The following is a 22018-nucleotide window of genomic DNA, read 5'->3' as shown; positions in this document are numbered from 1 at the left end:
TAGAGTAGAAAAGGACAGTCAACCAATGATCAATTAGTGTACTCTTCTGTTAAATTCTTTGGGCGTGGTTGTGTGATCTTTCAACTAGCTGTTTTTTTACTAATATTTTAAATCATAAAAGCACGTTAAAGAAATTTATAGCTTGGGTTGGAAAACCATGGTCTTAAAACTGCTACTTTCACAATGAGAAGGGCCAAGAAGGTGAATATAAATCCTTCCTGCACTGAAACTTGTAGGACGAAATGAGGGTGGAAAATTATTTTGACTCTTGCCTTTCAGGAGTTCCATTAAAGAAAGTGCTTTATGGATTAACCACAGCTTTTCATTATTCTATTGATAGATTTTGCAGTATCCTTAGTTTATATTTGGTGCCTAGTTAATTTAACTCAGTGGCATCCATGCACTGATACAATGTGGTCCAATGAAAGCCTGTGGTGTGCTTGTCTTTGACCCATTGCTTCTTTTGTGGTGGAAATTAAGGATGTTTAAATAACAGATATTGCCCTAACAACCACATACTGTCAGCTGCATCTGTAAGTGATTCAGTAAGAAGCAGCTTTTGCTATTTGCATCTGCACCATGCAAAGACATCAGTGCACAAATATACCTAGTCCAAAGGAGGACCATGGACAATGATCACGGCTGATGAGTTTGACCATCCTTTCCTAAAACAGTAGCTTCATTTTTGAAATTCAAAAAATATTGTTCTAGACTCACAGATTCACTGCACTTTAAAAAGAGGGTTTTTTCTTTTTGAAAATGTAAATACTCCTATTCTTTGTTTGTGTCTCTCTACTGACGATTATAAATGAAGAAATATTTAACTATTAGATAATTAATCAAGCATTTGGCCATGTGTGTGTGTGTGTGTGTGTGTGTGTTAAGAGAAGAAGAATTTTTTTTTAAAGTTGGTGAAATGCAACCCCATCTGGAGTAATGTGTTCTTAGCATATTGCATGTATTCTTCTGCACTTAATGTTTTCTTCAAAATTACTATCAATCAACCTTTTGCCTTTATCTATTTTACAGGAAAGACGAAAGTTTGGTCCGTTGGGCTGGAATATTCCTTATGAATTTAATCAGGCAGACTTCGCAGCCAGTGTGCAATTTGTTCAGAATCATTTGGATGATATGGACATTAAACATGGAGTGAACTGGAACTGTGTTCGCTATATGCTTGGAGAAGTGCAGTATGGTGGCCGTGTAACTGATGACCTTGACAAAGCACTGATTAATACATATGCAAGAGTGTGGTTTGGAGAGCATATGTTTAGTGAAAAATTTTGTTTCTACAAAGATTATGTTATTCCAAAAGGGAAAACAGTTGAAGACTATCTCCAGTACGTTGAACAATTGCCAGTGATTGATACACCTGAGGTAAAATATTTCAAAGTATTTAAGAGAGTTTTTGTCAGAGAAGTAGTTTAATTGGGTATATTTTCTAGAGCCATGAAAGTATAGGCCAAGATTAGCAGGCAGATCATTATAGTGGGTACCTAGTGTAGATCTGCTGACCAGGAAGAGGTAGATGAGACCTTCCTCAAACAACTGGATGAAGCCTCATATTCACAGGCCCTGGTCCTCATGGAGGACTTTAATGACCCTAATTATCTGCTGGAAGGGTGATACAGCAGGGTTCAAGCAGTCTAGGAGATTTCCTGAGTGGATTAGTGACTACTTCCTGGCAGGTAACTGAGAAGCCAACAAAGAAAGGTGCTTGGCTGGATCTGATACTTATGAGCGAGGAAGAACTGGTCAGGGATGTGAAATCCAGAGGCAGGTTTGACTGCAGTGACCAATGGTAGAGTTCAGAATCCTAACAGAAGGGAGCAGGGCCAAAAGCAGCACCACAGCCCTTGGTTTCAGGAAAGCAGACTTCAGCTTCTTCAGAGGTTTCTTCCAGGCCTGGTTTGGATTAGATGACCCCCAGAGGTCCCTTCCAAACTAAACTATTTTTTGATTTTGCAATTCTGTATGGGATTGAGCAGACTTGAACTGAGAATTGGTGAAAATGAAAAAAGCCATATGGTCTCATTTTGCAAGTTATAATTGTGAGATTATTCAGTTTTGACAATGGGAAGATCTGGATGTTGCCCTGAATTGATGGGGTAGGGTGCAGGGTAGCTCCTGGTAGCAACCACTTTTACATGACCCAGTATGTGTATACTGCAGTGATCACATTAATTGGAGGGCTGCAACTTTCTGCTCCTTCTAATACAGGAACATGTGATGAAGTTAGTTAAAATTGAAACAGAACTGAATGCTCTGGTTTAATGTCTCATTGCTATTAAGCTGTTAAATGCCTTTGGAGGTAGGTTCTATTAAAATTAAATAGACAGGACTGAACAAAAAAAAATGGTTTCTGTTACTGATAATGTACTGGCTAAGAGGGCGAGAAGATTCCAAGGTCATAGAATAAACTTGAAAAGTTTTGAGTTTCTGAAGATAGTAAAAGGAGAATGCAAGGGTATTTGTGCTGGCAACAATGCACCTTTTCCAAGTGAGGGTAAATACAGCCACAATAATGCACCAGTGGGATCCATTTGAGCCCAGCTCATGACGTGGTTCCTATCCAGGTGTGAACCTTGACTCTCTCGGATTTCAGGTGCTGTTTTCATGGATGTGCTTTTCTAAGCACTTGGGAACCTATCTCACAATGCTGCAATGTATTTTTAAATTATTTTGTAAAAAATCTGTATGTATGGTTTGATGTAGGGGAGTTTTACCTTTGACTTTTATGTAAATAGGATCAAGTCCAGGAATGCAAACGTCTTTTTCTCCTTCACATTTTCACAGGTTAGGAAGAAAGCTATGACTTTCTCCTGTCATTCCAAAATGTGTCAAAATTGCTCATGGAAACCTTTAACCTTTTAAGCTCCCAGTGCTCTTTGTTCCGCCAAGGATATTGTTCTAGTCAAAACAGTGTATCTTTGTTTTCTCCTCTTTCCATTTTTGGTTAAGAAAGCAAGACTGAATAAATCTGATTGCTGAATGCTTGCTCTTTTGATGAAACTTCAACCTCTGATCAGAATAAACACTGACTTCTGAAGAGAGCTATTGAACTCGGCAATCCCTTTGAAAATTACTTTGATTTCAGAGGAGTGTGGAGCTTTAGCAATTGGTTTTGAGGATTTATCAGGCTAAAAAAAAACCTGAAAGACGGAATCCAACATCCCCTTTTTAATCAAAATTCCCGGAGATTTTGGATCAAAAAGAATGAGAAATTTGTCTGCTTGATTAATTTAAAGGACATTGAGGACATTGGTCCACCTATTGCTGTACTACTCTGGTTTCTTTGTTCTTATTCCTCCATACATCACCTACACAAAAACGTAGGACCAGAGATGTCTCCCATGTAACATCCCTGCATTTGGCAATATTACACCAATTATGATTAGCCCTTGGACTAGTGCTACAATTTACATTCACAATAGCAGATATTTTTATTGTTTCTAACTTGGACTACAGCGTTGACACAAAATCTGCTAAAGCAAAACCAAACAAACCAACCCTTATTGTGCAAGAGCAAAAGCAGAAAAGAGTGTACCTTCAAATGTGTATTTCATTCCATAATAAATAAAGTGCATTGATATTTTCACTTTTTACAGCTATAAATATTCAGATTGAGTAAATTGTTATTTGTAAAACATGTTAAATCCTACTTGCTAGTTATAGTCACACACCTTCTCTCACGGTATTAGGTCTGTACTGTGTTCTTTGTGCTGTTATAAGGATCAGATCCATAAATGGTGTAAATCAGTGCAGCTTTGATGGCTTTGACATAGTTGCAACCACTTATATCACTTCTCTCTGAGTTTATAGATTTGTAAGCATAACAATATTACATATGGCCCTTTTCATCCTGTCCTCAGTATGTAAATATTGGTTACTACAACTGTCTTCTTGTAATATACCAATTCTAATCTAAAACATGAAAAATTAGAAAAATGAAAAATGGAAGATTGCTTGAGTTTGGTGCTCCATTTGAGGGCAAGCCTTCCTCATTGCTGGATCACTCGTTCAAAGTTTGTAAGAGACAGTTAATAGCTATAATTAGATGAGGGCTTGTGAACAAAGTTACAGTACAATTCCTTCTGGAGAAGAGTTGCAATTGTCAAGCTGACAACTATAGACTTACTGATATTTCAATGGAAGTTTCTGAGAAAGCTATTATCATTCAGACAAAGGGCTGCTTTGCAGCAATTCTGTGCAGGCTGTATCTTAAATAAAATAATTCAATTTCAGGAGAAGGGGAAGAAAGGAGTAGGAGATGTAAACCAAAAATAGCCATAAAATATCCTGAATATATCACCAGTCATAAAATCTTTAGGTACTTCAATAAGGGCAGTGTTTTATTCACTGTGCTGCATCCCTTATAAGCCTAAGAGACTGAGTAAAACAAAATGTGTTAGAAATGGTAACTGGTCTGATTAGGGACATCTACGTGAGCTGGTACAACAGCGATAGATCTGTAGAGACAAAGAGCTAGTGGTGAGGGGTCAGTGTCCACATATGTTTCCAACAAGCTCTAGTCTGAATCAGTGGAAAGGAATCAATTTGTACCCCCTGATAGCACTCCACAGCATGATCCAAAGCCTGCTATGTGAAGATAATAAGATGAGTTTAAAAAAACTCCACTCATATGAATGAAAACATTATTGTATATGCAGTCTATGTTAATGGTTTTTTTGTAATTTGGGCTTGGTCCTTTGCCAGTTAAATGGGTGTACTTCCACTGACCTATTCATATCTGTTGTTTTGTAGAGCTGCGGTTTTCCTTCCTTGTTTATCCATTTTCATAGATTCTTTCATTGATACAATTTTAGAAGAAAAATTTCAAATATTTTTGTATTTTTTTCCCTTTTACTTTAAGGTATTTGGACTTCACTCCAACGCAGATATAACTTACCAGACTAACCTGGCTAATGAGACATTAAGTACAATAGTTAGCATCCAGCCCAAAGACAGCAGCACTGGAGGAGGGGAAACCCGAGAAGCAGTGGTGCAGCGCCTTGCTGATGAGATGCTAGAGAAGTTACCTCCAGATTATAACTCTCATGAGGTATATACTGCTTTATAGATACAGATGTTTTATGTATGTATGTATGCATATGTTTTATAAGTTTTGTTGTGCTTCTTAAATTTAACTGGCATGTGTTTTAAAAAGCTCTTAAAATTATGCATAGTGATTTATAAGTCTGCTTTGGTTTATTATCTAAAATATTCCTACATTGGAAACATATATTTCAAATGCCATAGTCACTTAATTAGTCACCTTGACTCAGAACAGTCATTAGAGACTTCAGAAAGTTCTTGCCCTCCTTAGTAGCTGAGAGAAGGACACTGGTGCCTCTTTTTGAAGGATCAGTGATCTTATAGTTGTTACATCTTTCAATTTACATACTCTTACTATGATACTGCCATTATGAATAATGGATTTTATCACTTAGCTTTTCATGCCCCAGATTTTTCAGTGTTTGAGCTATAACAGATGTATTTGTCGATCTTTTCTTGCATTTTTCATTAACAGTCTCATTAAATGGCAAAATTCAGCATAAATCACTCTTGCATCAGTTTGTAAGTAGGATCTGTTGTTTTGCCATGTGTTTCATGAACAGTAACTGTTGAAACCCCATCATTTCCAAAATTTAATTATTTGCAATTCTGTTTTGAACTGATAGTGCTTTTTCTTTTCATGGTTGCAGTCCAAGCTTGTAGAGTGCCCAGTATGCAGTATTGCAAGTTGCTGCTATACTTTCTTTTCTTCTCTGACTAACTTAGAATGTCAACTTAAGTTACAACCAGTAGTCTTGGGGCCCTGGCAATATTTCCTCTCTTTTGTTCTACTATTCATCTCAGATTTAATAGGTCTTGTATAAATAGCCACTTCTGTGCTGCCATAATTCACCACATAACTTCTCTTTTCATTCCCCTCTTGCCGAGCTGCTTACAATCTGCAGCTTTTTTTGGTGAGGTTTCCTAACAGCTTTCTCCATACAGTTATTTTTCCATCCATCCATCCCTGCTTGTGTCTCAGTTTTTGTCGCCTGCTTATTGAGTGATTGCCAGTGATAGTGTACGAATAATTTATTTGTAGAATTTGATTTGGAATGGTGTCAGTTTTCTAGTTTTCACATTATTATTTAATAGTCAATAAATATTAAAAATAGCAAATAAAATGAACTATGGTAACTATGATAATAACACTTAATTACTAATTTACTAATTGACTAGTTTAATTTACTACTGTTCTCAGTCCTTTTCCCTTATCCTTCCTATCATAGTTAAGCTTTTACATGGAACTAGTTTCTTCTAGTCTTATTCAGCTCCTTAGATTATTTTGTTTTTCAATTTGCAACAGCAATAGAATATTGAATGCCTGGGTAGCATATATGGTTTTGCAATATTTGTAATAGTTATATTGAGCTAATTTAAAAAAAAATATATTTCCTAAATCCTCAAAAGGAGTGTTTCTTCATTCCTTTGTTAAACTGCCAACTTTTTTCCTCCTGAAGAATTCATAATACTTAGAAGATATCAATAGTACTGGACTTCATGTTGTAATCAGAGGGTATTCTTGCCCTCATATTTTACCCCTGGGAAATCTGTGCAGTGCCTTTTAGTCTTGTAAAATCCACACACACTCATTTAATACAAATTTCACTTCTAAATGATTTGAACAAATACTATTTTTCTCTGCCATTTATTCTATTTAAGCCTGGTCTCATTCGCACTCATTCCATCTTGGTTTATTCACTCAGGTTATCCATAAAAAAACACACATAGAGTAGGCCTCTCCTTTTCAGTCACTTCCCCGAGTGTCTTGGCTTTGGAGACAAACAGTTATGGAGCCAGGAGCTGTAGTTAAGGACAAAGAGTCTGGAGGCTTTATTTTGAAATTTCTGCCCTGCACTCTTGTCTCTATTTTACTACTGTATTTGGGTGCAATACATACATTTTCATGTGACTGTATAAATAACTCGCCATCGATTATTTTCCTTGCTGTTTCACTCTCATCATTCAGTAGTATGACAAGCTATTATCTTTTCTCATAATCTGCTAATCATACATGCAGGTTTTTATTTTCTTATAAGCAATTGTATTTATAATGGTGCTCACAAAATTAGATAGTTCTTTGCTTCTGTACCACTTCTCTGACATCTCCTCTGAGCTTCAAGGAAACCTCTTTTGCTTCAATTTGCTTGACAGCTGTTCTCTTATGATTCAAGTAGAGATTCATGTTTGTACAGGACAAACCAGTATTAGGTATTAATACATTAGCATCAGCCTGTTCCCCCTCTTCCCCTCACTTCACTCTTACAGGCACAGTCAGAGGATATCCTGTTGGATCTACTTTTTCCCCCTGTATTTCTTGTAAATGTATTCTGAGCTCAGCACGTACATTTGTTTCATTCCCTTATCAGTAAGTGTAGACACAACCTCTTCCTGGTGATTTCTAGTTTTCTCAGGCTCTGTACTTCTTGATCTCTGAGTTGCACTTCTCTTTGGTTAATCATGCCACTCTATTTACACTCTGTTTCTTCAGTCCACATTACTGACAGATGACACGGTACTTTTCAACAGAACCATCCAAAAATTACTCTTTGTTTCTGTATCATGATAGTCATTTCCTTGCTCTGAGTATTACAGAGCATCCGCTGGTCATTTTCCAACAGTTTATTTTTATAATAATGTGACTCTGTACATCTCTCTGGCTGTGTCAGCTGCATCACAGCTTCAGATTCTACTTCTGCAGTGCTATGCAATTTGACATTACTTCTTGCAGTTCCCAATTCTTCAATATTTCCTTCTTAATTTTGCCCAATGGATTCACCCTCTATATCTTAGAACTCACTGGGGTCTTTACCAACGCTTGCTTCGTTGGAGGGGAATTTCTCTTTTCTCCCATTGGTGCCCAGTTCCACCCCTTTGCTGCAGTTATGATGCCAGGAGTGTGGCAACCTCTACATAATAAGCAAAAGATGTGTATCAAAACTGTTTCTTATCTGAACTGAAGCTCTGGAACCTCTTAGAAAGGGTGGAGAGGGCAGGAGCAGACTGTAAAGAAAGCTAAATTTTAAAATGAAAGTTTGCATAAACTGACAAAAAAAAAAAGAATATCTAAAATACCAAAAGAAAAAAAAAATATGTTCACTAACAAATAACCAATAATTTAATTAGAGCAGAAAAGAAGGGAGAGTTCAGATGTTCTCTGAGGGAAGAAGCAACATAATTTATCAGAGGCTACAATATAATAAGCAAATGAAATTAAGCCTACAAGTATAAGGAGTGAAATGGATTTTGTAATTACTTCCTGTGATGTCTGGAAAAAAGAGAATGAGATGAGTTCTGTTGTTTGTCAATTTAGGTCAGCGTTTCGTCATTCAGGACATTATTACCTACTAGATCAGTTTAACAGACCTGAAACAAATGAAACTAATACACTAAATTGTAAGAGACTGAGGGAATGTGTCAAAAATAGTTCCTATGCATGCCTTATTGGATAAGAGCAGTAAAAAGAAAAACATTTATTAGTCCTAGCAGTGCAGTTTGGCTTTGCTTTTAGAAGAACATTGTGCTCCAGAAAGGCCATGACGTGGTAGTCTTCGGAAATCCCGTTACAGAGATGCTATCAGTGGGGCAAAGGAACACAACATTTAGGAAATAAATGAAGATCATTAAAAGCAGGTGGCAGGTGCTTTTTCTATCTTTGATCAGTTCTTGTGGCTGCCTTTAGAAACTGTGGAGTGAATTTGCTCAAAGTTAAAACCCCAACAGACTAGGTTAGGGACGGGTGAAACTGAAACCAATTATTTGCTGACATTCAGAGCCCTGGATTTTACTTTCTCTTGATAACATTGTGAATCTAGAGAAAATGCAGGCTGTCACACAGAAGCCTTAATTTCTCAATTATTAGCCTTTGGCAATGACTTTGGAACCAACAAACAGGGCAACCATTTTACCCCATGGTATATGCTGCTGCTTTTGTTGGTGTGTCCTGTAATACTTCCTCTCACCAGTCAAATAACAGACTCAATGTCCACCCAAAAGACTATAAACAAAACAAGTCACCTTTGCATGCTTTATCAGACTGCAGTTTGACACAGGTGATAGAAAAGCAAAATAAACCTTCCTCGTGACCTAAAATTGTCTTCATTTTTCTCACACTAAAGGCAGAGGCAGCATAAGAATTCTGCTTTCATGTCCCCTTTTGCTTCTGGGTCTTGCCTCACAGGTAACAGAGAGATTAGTGGTAAAATGATTAGGTCCAGTCAGTCCATGTGAGTGAAGATGCAAGAGTAAATGTCAGCCTATCACACACAGGGGTTTATAATGAAAATTATCCTTGCAGCTTGAAAAAAACCAGCTTGCTAGGGAATAGACATGGAAATGTTCCAAAAATACTGAACTATATTGGAAGTTGGCTTTTAAGCCAAGTAGCAATGTTTTTTTTTTTCCGTACTTTTTTTGTAGTACTGATTTCACTGATTCTCCACTAAGGCTATAACTGCATTAGCAAGTATTGCATGGGAATAGGAGTTCGTCTGAGGACCCCGGGCCTGCATTAGATTTTTTATTGGGGAATTTACCATTGATCTAACTCTACTCTGGGCCTGTAGGCTGAACACCCATTAGTGGTTGGAGTATGTTAGACTCCCTGAAGCAGACCTTTTTGGTTAGTTTAATTTGAAACTAAGCCAGTTTGTGTGCCTGGAGTCTACTTTTCAGTGCAGATTTTTTGCTGGAAAAAAAAAAAAAAGGGGGGGGTCTGAGCTGAGACACTAATGTAGATGATGCTTTGTAAGGTGTCTCTGGTTTACTTACCAGCCCTATCAGATATGGTGGTCACCCAGCTCTAGAGCTTCAGCTATTTTCTACATATTTTACTACCCGCTTCCTTGTATGCAACAGGGAAGTGGTCCTTGACACCACTTGAAAAGAGTTTTGGCTTGGACATGCCTTGAGCTTGCCTTTCTTATTCAGGCCTCTTATTTAGATCATCTCACAGAATGCTGGAATTCCCATTTCTGCTGACAAAGAGTGCAGCAAGTAACCAAGTCTAATTGAAAATAATAATATTTTCTGAAAATAATAGACTGTTATTACTACAGTAACTTGATCATTAAATGGCATGAGTTCAGCAACTGCTTCTCTGCTGAGTGTCCTATAAAGTATTTGGTGACACAGGAGCTAGTGACCTGAGGACAGCTAAGAAATGTGCATAGAAGAATCTGACACAGTAGAGATGTGCATTGCAAAATCATGTAGACAAAGCTATTAAGATTATTATTTTAGTTGCTCTTTTCTTAAATCACCTTGGTTTATGTTGGATGACAGCTGTTAGCATAATGAAAAGGAGATGTTATAAGTGGGCTTTATGGAATGAGTATATTAATCTCAGAAAAGCTATTTTGGTTAGTGAGTTTTGTCTTTTGAATTGTTTTCTGTCAGTCAGGATCCGTCTCTTTGTGTCATAATAATTCAGTGCACCCTCAGCAAGTTTGCCAATAACACCAAGCTGTATGGTGTGGCTGCCACACCAGAGGGAAAGGATGGCATCCTGAGGGACCTTGACAGGCTTGAGAGGTGGGACAATGCAAACCTCATGAAGTTCAACAAGGCCAAGCACAAGGTCCAGCACCAGCCCTGAAGAGAAGGACTTGGGGGTTTGGGTTGATAAGAAGCTGAACATGAGCCAACAATATGCACTTGCAGCCCAGAAAGCCAACCGTGTTCTGGGCTGCATCAAAAGAAGCATTAGCAGCAGGTCAAGGAAGGCAATTCTCCCCCTCTATTCTGCTCTCATGAGACCCCATCTGGAGTACTGCATCCAGCTCTGGAGTCCTCAGCACCGGAAAGACATGGACCTGTTGGAGCAGGTCCAGAGGAGGGCCACGAAATTGGTCAGAGAGCTGGAGCACCTCCCCTATGAGGACAGGCTGAGAGAATTGGGGTTGTTCAGCCTGGAGAAGAGAAGGCTCTGGGGAGTCCTTACAGCAGCCTTCCAGTACTTAAAGGGGGGCCTACGGGAGAGATGGGGAGGCACTCTTTATCAGGGAGTGTAGTGACAGGATGAGGGGTAATGATTTTAAGCTGAAAGAGGGTAGATTTAGATTAGATATTAGGAAGAAATTTTTTTGTTGTGTGGGTGGTGAGACACTGGAACAGGTTGCCCAGGGAAGTTGTGGATGCCCCATCCCTGGAGGTGTTCAAGGCCAGGCTGGATGAGGCTTTGAGCAACCTGGGCTAGTGGAGGGTGTCCCTGCCCATGGCAGGGGGATGGAATTAGATGATCTTCAAGGTCCCTTCCAACCCAAACCATTCTATGATTCTATGGAATACAGCACTGGAAGTAATTCATCTGATTGCTTGATAAAATTCCAATACAAAAACAGTCAATCATACCTCAAAGATGGTATTTAAAACCAATTTTAACAGCAAGATTTCCAAGAAAGACCCTGTGCTACAGCAAATAAATCTCACTGCAGATAAGGATTGATCTGTATACAATAAGGCAGGAAGTATGTCAATTTTTTGAGTTTTTCATATTTGGCTATTCTTGGTGCTCCAGGCTCTGTGCTGTGAACTTATCTAGGGTGGATTAACAAATTTCTGCATTATTGGTTCACTCCGTTATTCAAAACATTACAGGTATTTTTCTAGGTACATGAAAGCAAATCAGAAGAATATTTAAATTCTGGTAATTCACTAGTTAAATAAATTGAACAATTATCAGGTTAGCAATATTTTAGAATATTTATTTAATCTTCTATTTGTAGGTTCATAAATATCAATATTTTGGAAAATAACCCCTTTAACAACATCTCCCATACAACTTTTCCACAAATGGGAGAAATTCTTCCTCTAAATGATCCCCAAAAAGAACACAAGCCTTGCAGACTATAAAAAAATGTATTTTTTATTTAGAGGATAAAATGCATGGATTATGTTTTGTATAATTCCCTTCTTATTAGTGGCATGCACTAGACTGCTAAGTATTCTGAAAAAAAAATTCAATTTTTTGCTTTGTTGGAAAGAGGGATAATTATCAATTCCTGTGAAATTTTCAGAAAGCAGAAGCTTTCCTGGGATTTTATATTAAAAAAATTCAGATTACTTCATTGGGTAAATTATCTCAAAAGAGCTTTTTGTTTCAGCTCTAGTCTTACGATAGCTGATTTTAGTAGTTTTTTTCTCTTTTACAGGAAGAAACCCATTAACTCAGTCTGTAAAATGAACTGTCACACTGCAAAGCATTAGCATAATTGGCTGGCACCGATTTCTTGGACATTCTGTCTGACAAACTCATGGGTCCTTGTGATTAAAATATGATTAATAATCTTGTTGATAGCTGTCTCCCAAGGAGAATAGCATATAAACTTGGAAAAGAGTATCTTATTTGGCTTGGAGTCGCAACCTGAGAATTGGAAATTGTCAAAGCATTTACCCATTTATACTGGCAATTATAACTACTCAATTGCTATATTATATTAATCTCACAGAAACTTTGTCTTCAGAGTAATAATAAGATCTTTGGTAATGTTTACTATGTGTATATAATGTATAGTATACATAATAGTATATACAATGAAATATATGAGTACATCTGGAAAAACACAAAGCAAAATCCAGTGGACTTCTGGCCTTAATGAAATAGTACGCATTATACCAAATCTTGTGGCTCGTACTTGGCTGCAGTAGAATTCTGATGACATTCTGCTCTTAGAAATAGTAGACTTTCTAACTCTTTTTTTGTCTTTTGTTAGTAAGCTCAAAGTAAACTCTTAAAACATTTTAGCAAACTGATCCTGTGAGTAAGCTCTTTTATGATAAATTACTGACTGTATGGGTATCTGGATTTAGGATCTTATTTTACTGTTTGAGATCTCTTTTTGGTTCCAGAGTCACCTTGCACAATTTCACCTACAGAGGGAAGGCGTGACTCTGGCAAAGATCAGGGTTCAGTCTGCTTCAGTGTGAAAGATGATGCATGTGACTGAGTGGTAGCGAATACAGAGAGAAGGCCATTGGCTTTCTGAAAGCTGAGTCATAGCAGGGAAAAACACTTGAAAGTCTTAAAAATCTAAATTTTGTTTAAGAATTCTGGTGGTGAGGTATAGGCACCTCAATTTCTGCAGGTGCCACTAAATCCTCTCGTGCACTGTTGTGTACAGTGATCTTTCATATACATGGACATACAGTGTATGTCTGAAGCATATTGTTTAGGCATCATATGCTAAAGTGAGACAGGGAATACTTTTGCTACTGTTGATGTGACATGTCCTGAAGTAAAATAGACAGCTAATTCAATTTGGAAAATGTTCTCTGTTGAATACGTGTGAAACTGTTATCCTTAAAACCCAAGAAGGCCAAAAGCTTCTACCTACAAAATGATCCACATAATGGTCTAACAGAATTCTGTGGCATCTGTTTTATTCCTGGCAATCCTGTCTCTCTAGTAATGCATCCATGAGCACCTTGTCTTATGAGTCACATGCTACTGGAAGTAGCAGCTTTTATATATCGTTGTGCTAGTTGAGTCGAACTCCATTTGTGGCATTATTTCAACTCAGCAGGGCAGGAAGAGGTGAGGAAGTTCACCTAGCACAATTTGGAAATATGAAGAAGTTACCATCGAACATGCTTTTGTTCAGCATGTGTGTTTCTTTTTAAGATCTAAGACCCTGCAGCCTAACAAGGCCAGAAGGGATTGCTGTGTCCCTTCAAAAAGAGGGAGCTTTCCCTCCTTAGAATAATGGAGGAGCTCCTTTTGGTAAGCTAATGAGTCGCAGTGTGCTAAATCTTACAGTTGACACAGGACTTCTGGGCCATATGTTACCTAAAAGTTTATTTTCTCAGTAATTATGAGATACAATTGTAAAACCCATCCTTTTCAAAAGTTATTGCACAGGAAACAGGAGACTAAGTTTTATAATTATTGCACCATTCTTGTTTAGGTGAAAGCCCAGCTTCAAAAGATGGGAGCTATTCAACCCATAAACATATTTCTCCGTCAAGAAATTGACCGCATGCAACATGTTATATCAAGAGTCCGAAGTACACTGACTGATCTCAAATTGGCTATTGATGGTAAGTTACAATATTAAAAATCATACTAATTAAGATGCAGTAGTTATTACTAGCTATTGCTTATACTACATAACTAAATATTTCCCTTTCTTGCCTCCCTTTCTACCTCTTTCTCTTTTGTTCTCTCCCTCCCCCTGTTTTTCTGTTTCTCTCTTTATCATATGACCACTAATTCTAGCCCTTAAAGCCTTCTGACTGCATTTCTACCCTAATTTATTTGGTATGCATGTGCTCCAGTATTGCAGTTCGTGTCCCACAGCACTACTACACTTCTGTGGTTCTCTCTAGGATCTCTACAGAGCTCAGAGGAGCTGAATTGTGTGATTAGGTCCACAGGTCATGTGCCAGAGTAATTTATGAAATTAAGCTGAGACATAATGATATAGAACAAGTGTTCCTGCTAAGTAACTGAGAGACAGGGCACTCAGGAGGCCAAGTGGTGAAGACACTAATTTAATGTGAGATTTGCCATGTTTGTGAAACTAGTTATACCGAATAGGATGTCTCTAAATGGAAGCTGAAGTGAGTGGGAGTGCCAGTCAAAAAAGAATGATAGGGTTTTGCTTTTGGCCGTCACGGGAGGTAGGCAACAGCACTCTGTATCTCTCAGAGTACAGGAGTATTTGCCTGAAAGTGAGCAATGGTGAATGTATTTAAAACAAATCAAGAGTACAAGCAACTAGAAGCAGATGGAAAATTTGATCAGAAAAGGAGTGAGGAGAAAGAACGCATGATGATGTTACCGTCTGCTTTTTGTTTTCACTTCCCATCTTGTTCATCTATGAGTTGAAATGTCTAGGAAGGAAAGTATACTCTTGCTCAGCCAAGCTTCTTGAATTAACAATAAATGATCAGGAATGGTTCGGTTCTGTTGGTTAAGGTCTCTCTCTAGTCTCCTGTTCTCCAGCAGAGAGGCAGAAAACATCTGAGGCAGCAAACTGTCCCCAGAGGGAGAAGGTCAGAATGCCTCAAAACTCTTCCCTTCTGATGTAGGAGATGACAGTACTATGATCTGTCTTGCTGGTTTTTTACAGTCTTTTGACAATGTCTTATTTTAATTTTTTCAATTTGTATTTTTGTTACATAAAAATCAAACAGGATTTTTTTCCTCTCATTTATATGATTCACCGAGGCAACAGTGCATGCTTCAGAAGCATTATGCCTGTAATCTGAATCTAGAGAAGAGGTTCATAAATGTGCCTAAGGCTAATTAGCTTCCATATCCTATAATAACCCATGCAAAGATCAAGCTGGAAGAAACAGTTGTCCTCTGTTTCAATACTGAGCTGAAAGTTCCCTTTTATATGTGTATAGAGTGCCTTTTCAAGTAAATTAAAATAATGCTTTCCATCCAAGAAAGTATTAAACTTTCCTTGATTGTGGCAGATGTATTTAAAGTCTCAAAATGTACAATATTCTACAGAGGGGTGGATGAGTAACTTAATTTATTTGCACTTACTATTCAGTTCCACAGTGGGCACGGTCCTCTACCAGGTGTTTAATCAAGTTAGTGCTTTAACTTTTGTGCAATCCTCTAAAACATTATCATTTTCTTAGGGACACACAAGTTAAATATAGTGAAAAATTGCTCTGAAAAAAAAATTAATGTGTAGTTAACAATAATGATTAATGGCTTCTGGCAGATCCATGATACACCAAGTATATGTGGTAGACTGCTAACTGGGATTTGTAAAGAACATTCTTTCTTGCCTCAGCAAAGTGGAAAACTCCAAACTCTCTCATACTAGATTCTCTCCCAAAACTAGTCAACTGCAGTCTCAGGTAATCTGAGGTGCTCCTTTTTCTTTGCAATGAGGTAAACTGATCCGCCTGCTCAAACAGGTTTTGTGAATTTTGACATCTGCTCTGGTCATGCATCTGGCTCTGGCTTCATGAACCCATTAAGACCTGAGCATCCACTTAGTTCTAAATTTCAAACAGATTTTGTATTTAAGAGTATAGTGCATCTTCATGTTTTGTGAAAGGAGGTCTGAGTGTTTGATTCTGTGGGTTGGATGTGAATAGATGGACCTTGTCATTTTGCTGTTGCTCACTGAGTTACATTTGAGGTAATATAAAGCCTTCTTCAGTTAGAGCCCATGTGCAGCTGAACATGAGGGATGTTGAGGGAATTAGCAGAGCCGGTTTTGTCCCTCTATCCAGAGGGCAGATGGAACAGTATTCAACTTTTGGAAAGGGTGAGGATGCTCAGCATGTGTCCAGCATGTTTGCTGGCAGCCATGACCCACAAGCCTGCATCTCCACCAATAAACTTTGCTGCCCAGAGGGGTATTTTTTTTGGATCAAATTTTAATAATTAGATTGTAGCTGCACTGTGTACTCCCAGTTATGTCCCAGCTATTAGTTCTGTTTTAATTACTTATTGATTGTCCAGAATTTGTTTCACAGTTGGTATAATGCAGAGCTGCACATAAATCAGAAAACAGCAATGATGATTGTCCTCTCAAGTGACCTATAATAAAGGCAATATTCCAAATAGAGAAATCTGTTTAGAGACAAGGAAAGAGCTGTTTTCTCAGCTGTTCATCTGGGGAGCAGTAAGACATGGGGCTTGAACCAAAACTCCAGATCCTAGTGGGTTGTGAATGTCAGATCTTGAGCCCCAGGCAGAAGGTGACCATATTCTTTGTAGGGCAGTATACAAGCTATAGAGTTCTTGTGTAGGTGCCTCATCTTCCTCTGTGGAAGCATAGGTGCCTCTGGCACAGAATACTAACACCCTGGCTGTTTGTTGAGGTGTGGGCACTTCAAACCCCCTCTCCCACTAATGAAGATAGTGTCTTTAAATGCAGTAAAATCTAATGACCTATTCAGTTATTCCTAGTCTCTTAGAATTTGTTTGAGTAGAGGGGAAGTGAATGTGGCCTATCTGTAAGATTGGTGGGGGGTTCTCTATCTCTCCATACACTGAAGTAGTAGTGGTAAGTGTTTTATGGCACCCTAGTGAGTCTTCTATCAGTGAAGAAAGTGAGAAGAGGGGTTCTGTGGGAGTTCTCCCTAGTGCCCCTTCCTTGAGTTGCTTCCATGAACTTCAGCAGTGGAACATGCTTGTAGTAGCACTGAAAGTGGATATCGAATCTTTGGCAATGGAAATATCCACCACTTTTAATTTGGTTTTATTTCCTGATTTTTTTAACTTACTTAACATTCTGCTTAAGGGCTTGCTGTGAAAGAAACAAATGCTCATTTATTTATGAGTGTATGTAGATTCTACTTTGGTCATAAAACTGCATCCGCTTAGCATTTGTTTCTTGTACCTTATAGCTTTGTGTTTTCAGACTAATCCTTTGGGACTGCTTATTTCAGGAACAAGTGAAGGCCATACAGGAAACCTTGGATTTGTTATTGTGTCATGTCATGTATGTGCCACGTGATCACAGAACTCCCGCTGCTATTTGTGCAGTACATGCAGAGTTAGGAGAGAAGTCCTTTTCCTGTTAACATATTTCCTGAGAATGTAACAATCCCTCTAAAAGCTTTTACACATCTTGTTATGTGTAAAGATTTGTTTCCACAGGCCCAGAGTTTTTGTTCCTTACATTTTTCTTAGTGCTTGCAAGACAAGCATTGTGCAAATACCCACGGGAGCCATAAACCATAAGACCAACATAGAAGGCAAAGAAGTGGAATCAGTACAAATAACTACTTCAGAAGTCATCATGGCATTTGCCATGGAGAAGCTCTCAGGCTTAAGCAAGCTTTCCACCACAACTACAATGTGGCACCCCTCGTGTTACAAAGCTAGCATATTTTCATGCATGTAATACACACCATACATAACCTACATGCCAGAACTTGAAAAAAAAAAAAAATCACCGATTACTCTTATTCTGCTCTGAGAGAGAGGGCAATCAGAGCTTTTAGAATAACAGAATCAGGAACAGGGATATTACTAGGGGGAGATGGGACTTTGCTATTTGCACTCTTTTTAACCCACACAGATGTATACCATGTGCATGTTCTCTAAATGACACGTAGGTTATATGTATGAAAACTCATTAAAATTAAGACACTAGCATGTTTCAGGTATATGTTCATGCCAGGTTGAGAAGTGTGAGAAAATACAGGTGAAACTATTGAGACAGAAGGTATTGTAAAGTAAAAAACTTATGCATTTTTGTATGTGTTTCTAATATTTTTGGAACTCTGTAGTTCAGAGAAATCTGAATAATAACTGTTAATAACAAGGCCTTGAGGAATACTGGTGCATTTCACTAGTTTCAGTACATATCAGTCATTGATTTACTAACACATTAAAAACTATTTCGTTACCTACTTCTAGCTCCTCACTATCCTTCTACTGCCTTGCTAACCAGTGTGTTGGTCTTAGGTGTTTCCTTTTTGCCATTCGTAGAAGAATATGTTGAAATACCCAGAACGTCATGTAGACATGAGGTAGAATGTAGTTCTACCACACATAATAGGAATAACCTAGAATTCCTACATCATCTACACAAACTTGTGTTAAGCTCCTGAAAAAATGAGGTAAATATTCACTATTTTTTCCAACTCAGAATACCAGGATCTTGACAGTAGTGTTTGCATCATGTTGCTGCAAGGAATTTCTGTTCATTGTACATAGCAGCTTACAAGAGGGATATAAAGGAGTTCCAAAAGAGCCAAAAAAAGCAGCTGATGATTTATTCTAATCTATGTCATGAAAAACTGAATCTCGGGAAACTAGTCTTGCAAGAGTGTACAGAAAAGATAATGTCCCATGAAGGGAAGGAGTATGGACTCATTCCCACTGGCTGGTTAAATTCTGTTTTGACTCATAATGCTTTAAGACTGCTGTCTAATACAATTTTACTTTGGCCTGCTGATGATGATAATAGACGTTTGGACTGAAAGATCTTGGGCTCTTAACTACTGATTTTTACAGTGTGTGTGTGTAAGGCTTGTAGGGATCATCTGTGTATTCCACTTTTGGATGAGCATTTTATTTGAAGATGATTAAGAGCACTCAGTGAGGACATTAATGGAATGTAACAATGGAGAATTCATTTGAGGAATGGAGGGGATGAGTCTAGTAAGTCTTGTGGTATAGTTACTCTCGGCTCAGCAGCTCTTATCCATTATTTACTTCTCGTCCTGATAAGGATGCCAGAATGCCTCCTGTTGTCTTTTACAAAGTGTGGCATGTTATTTCTAGACTTCTGAATAAGTGTGCTTGCCATGATGCTGGCCAGGACAACTGTTTAGAAACACACATTGCACATTTAGGACAAACTGCAGAAAATAGTTTATCTCTTCTATTACTTTAGCTCAGGGTAGTGCACTTGGTACTGGACGTAGTGTGTTTTCAGAACAATTCATTAGGCTACTTTCAAATTGCCTTTTTTCTGACTGAAGGAATTAGCTGTGGCAGAGAATCTAGGGTTTGTGTGCTCTTCTAGGTGAAAAATCGCATGCTACTAAAATTTCTCGGTTCCTTTCATCTCTCCTGACTTGGAGAATTTAATCAGAAGATTCTGCACCAGAAGAGGAAGGCAGGAAACAAACAAAAAATAGAGCAGGGGCAAAGGTGAGGTGCAGCTGGAGAGAATACCACAGCCTACAAGTTAAAAATTGAGAGAGTGTTGTGCATTGCAAGGCTCAGCTGCCTGATCTACTCTTCCTGTTCTGGAGACCAGGAGCAAAAGGAGGTGATAAATTGTTGAGGGCCTTGGGATTAAAACAGCGTGGTGGAGTTAAATGAGCTCCCGAGAGCTTCCTGGAAATCATCTCCAAATGCTGAAGTGCCCAAATGCTGCAAGTGAAGAAAGAGGGAAATACCCAAAGAACTGCCTGAATCAAAGAGGTTGTCTTCTTTCAGCAGGGCACTGGTGGTCGCTAGCGTAACATACTAAAGCTAGCAAGAAAGAAGATTATGGTTTAGGTATGGGGAAACATACATTAGCTTTTATTGTTTTTATGTAGTACTCTGTAAACCTTGTACCTTTGTGTGGAATAATAAATAACACTTTCTTTGGGGAAAGCACAAGCAAGTTAGCTGTTGTTATAAGGCAAAAAGGGAGGAAAGCTTATGAAGTTAGAAGCAAATTGGGATTTTCTCTTCAACATGTTCAACGAAGAAGAGGGAATTGCAGCTTGGTGGTGGAGGCAAGAGTAACTGGTCCAATAACAAACCTGGTTGCTTGGGAGGTAAACTCCAGTGGAGATTAAAGGCTGAAAAGATCAATTTTTATAGTTGCATCTGTGACAGTTAAGAATGGATTGATGCTTTTACTGGGCTTTTTCCTTTGTGTACTGTTAAGACTATGTTGTGGTTTAACTGCAGCTGGCAACTCAGTACCACAAAGCTGCTTGCTCATTCCCCCCTGGTGGGATGGGGGAGAGAATCAGAAGGGTAAAAGTGAGAAAACTTGTGGGTTGAGATAAAGACAGTTTAATAGGTAAAACAAAAGCCGTGCACACAAGCAAAGCAAAAGACAAATTCATTCAGCACTTCCTGTTGGCAGGCAGGTGTTCAGCCATCTCCAGGAGAGCAGGGCTCCATCATGCATAACGGTTACTCGGGGAGACAAACGCCATAGCTCTGAACATCCACCCCTTCCTTCTTCTTCCTCTCCCAGCTTTGTAGGCCAAGCACGACGTCCTATGGTATGGAATATCCCTTTGTTCAGCTGGGGTCAGCTGTCCCAGCTGTGTCCCCTCCCAAATTCTTGTGCACCCTCAGCCTCCTCTCTGGTGGGGTGGTGTGAGAAGCAGAAAAGGCCTTGGCTCTATGTAAGCACTGCTCAGCAATAACAAAAACATCCCTATGTTATCGTGTTTTCAGCACAAATCCAAAACTTAGCCCCATACTAGCTACTGTGAAGAAATTAACTCTATCCGAGCCAAAACCAGCACAGACTAGCTTAAGAGACTCATTGTCTAGCAAGTATTGTCCTCAAGGGATAATCTCCAATCCTATTGTAATGATGTCAGCTATTGGCAAACTGTACTTGAAGGAGAAACTAGCTTCTTCTCATCTCATTTGTATCCTATGTAATTATTCTGGTTATTCTCGATTCACATCTGTGCCTGTGGGAAGAGAATCAGTCAGCTGATTGAGGCTTTTTTTGGTTCATGCTGGAGTTTAAGATCCTTCCTTTGTTCCTAACTTCATCCACTCATTTAAATGAGATACGCACATTTTCTAGTCCGGATACAGGCTTTCTTAAATGTGAAATTCAAAATGAATTGAAAAGTGAAAAGGGACAACTCCATGAAATAATACAAGGTCCTGATGTAGTCCATTCAAAGCATTATATGTATTGAATGAACCACGCTAAAACCAGATCAGTTTAAAAGAACAGACTATTTACTTTAATTAACAATAAAAACTAGTTATCTTCAGAACTGAGTAGCTTTATTTGGCTTATTCATTACACAAAAATTGGATATATTTAGATGTGATTTAGAAGTGAGACAGTATAAATTTAGGGCAATGAAAAAGGGGAGTCCTTATTTCCAAACTGTGCATACTGTGCAAACAGTATGATTACAGTCCATATTATTTTTGAAGCACAGAAATACCCTGAAGTCTTTAACTGACCTGACCTTTGATCAGTCATTTTCAGATGGGCTTTTTTCCATTCAAAAAAGGGAATATCACAAACTAAACCCCAAAATAACCAAGTTATAAACAGCTGGCCTGTCTGATTCATAGGACATTCAAACCTGTCATGTTCAGTTCATAGGACATTCAGTCTCTTTATATGGTAACCAGTGCTCTGAGCTTCTCAGCAGTTAAACATGAGAAGCCTATGGTGTTGTGCTACTCATTCAGTATGTCAAATATAGTTTTTCTAACACCTGTATCACCTTTCTCCAGAAAGACACCATTATTTTTCTCATGTGTTACTAATTTTATTTCTGACAATGATTTTATTTTTCTTAATTATTTTTATTGGAGTATTTT

At 38.3% G+C, this 22018-nt stretch overlaps 1 protein-coding gene across 1 annotated transcript in view; it reads left to right on the top strand.

Moving 5' to 3' along the window:
* LOC104461105 (dynein heavy chain 5, axonemal-like) overlaps positions 1 to 22018 on the top strand; it is a gene marked incomplete at its 5' end in the record, with an annotated part of 77565 nt that overhangs the window by 45510 nt on the left and 10037 nt on the right. The window contains 3 exons of the mRNA XM_010072571.1: positions 1030 to 1377; positions 4874 to 5062; positions 13959 to 14091. Coding sequence (XP_010070873.1) covers positions 1030 to 1377; positions 4874 to 5062; positions 13959 to 14091 — 670 coding nt within the window. The remainder of the gene's footprint in view (positions 1 to 1029; positions 1378 to 4873; positions 5063 to 13958; positions 14092 to 22018) is intronic.

This window comes from Pterocles gutturalis, unplaced genomic scaffold, assembly GCF_000699245.1.
Source record: "Pterocles gutturalis isolate BGI_N339 unplaced genomic scaffold, ASM69924v1 scaffold19916, whole genome shotgun sequence".
Taxonomy (NCBI): domain Eukaryota; kingdom Metazoa; phylum Chordata; class Aves; order Pterocliformes; family Pteroclidae; genus Pterocles; species Pterocles gutturalis.
This window is presented reverse-complemented; position numbering and strand designations above follow the sequence as displayed.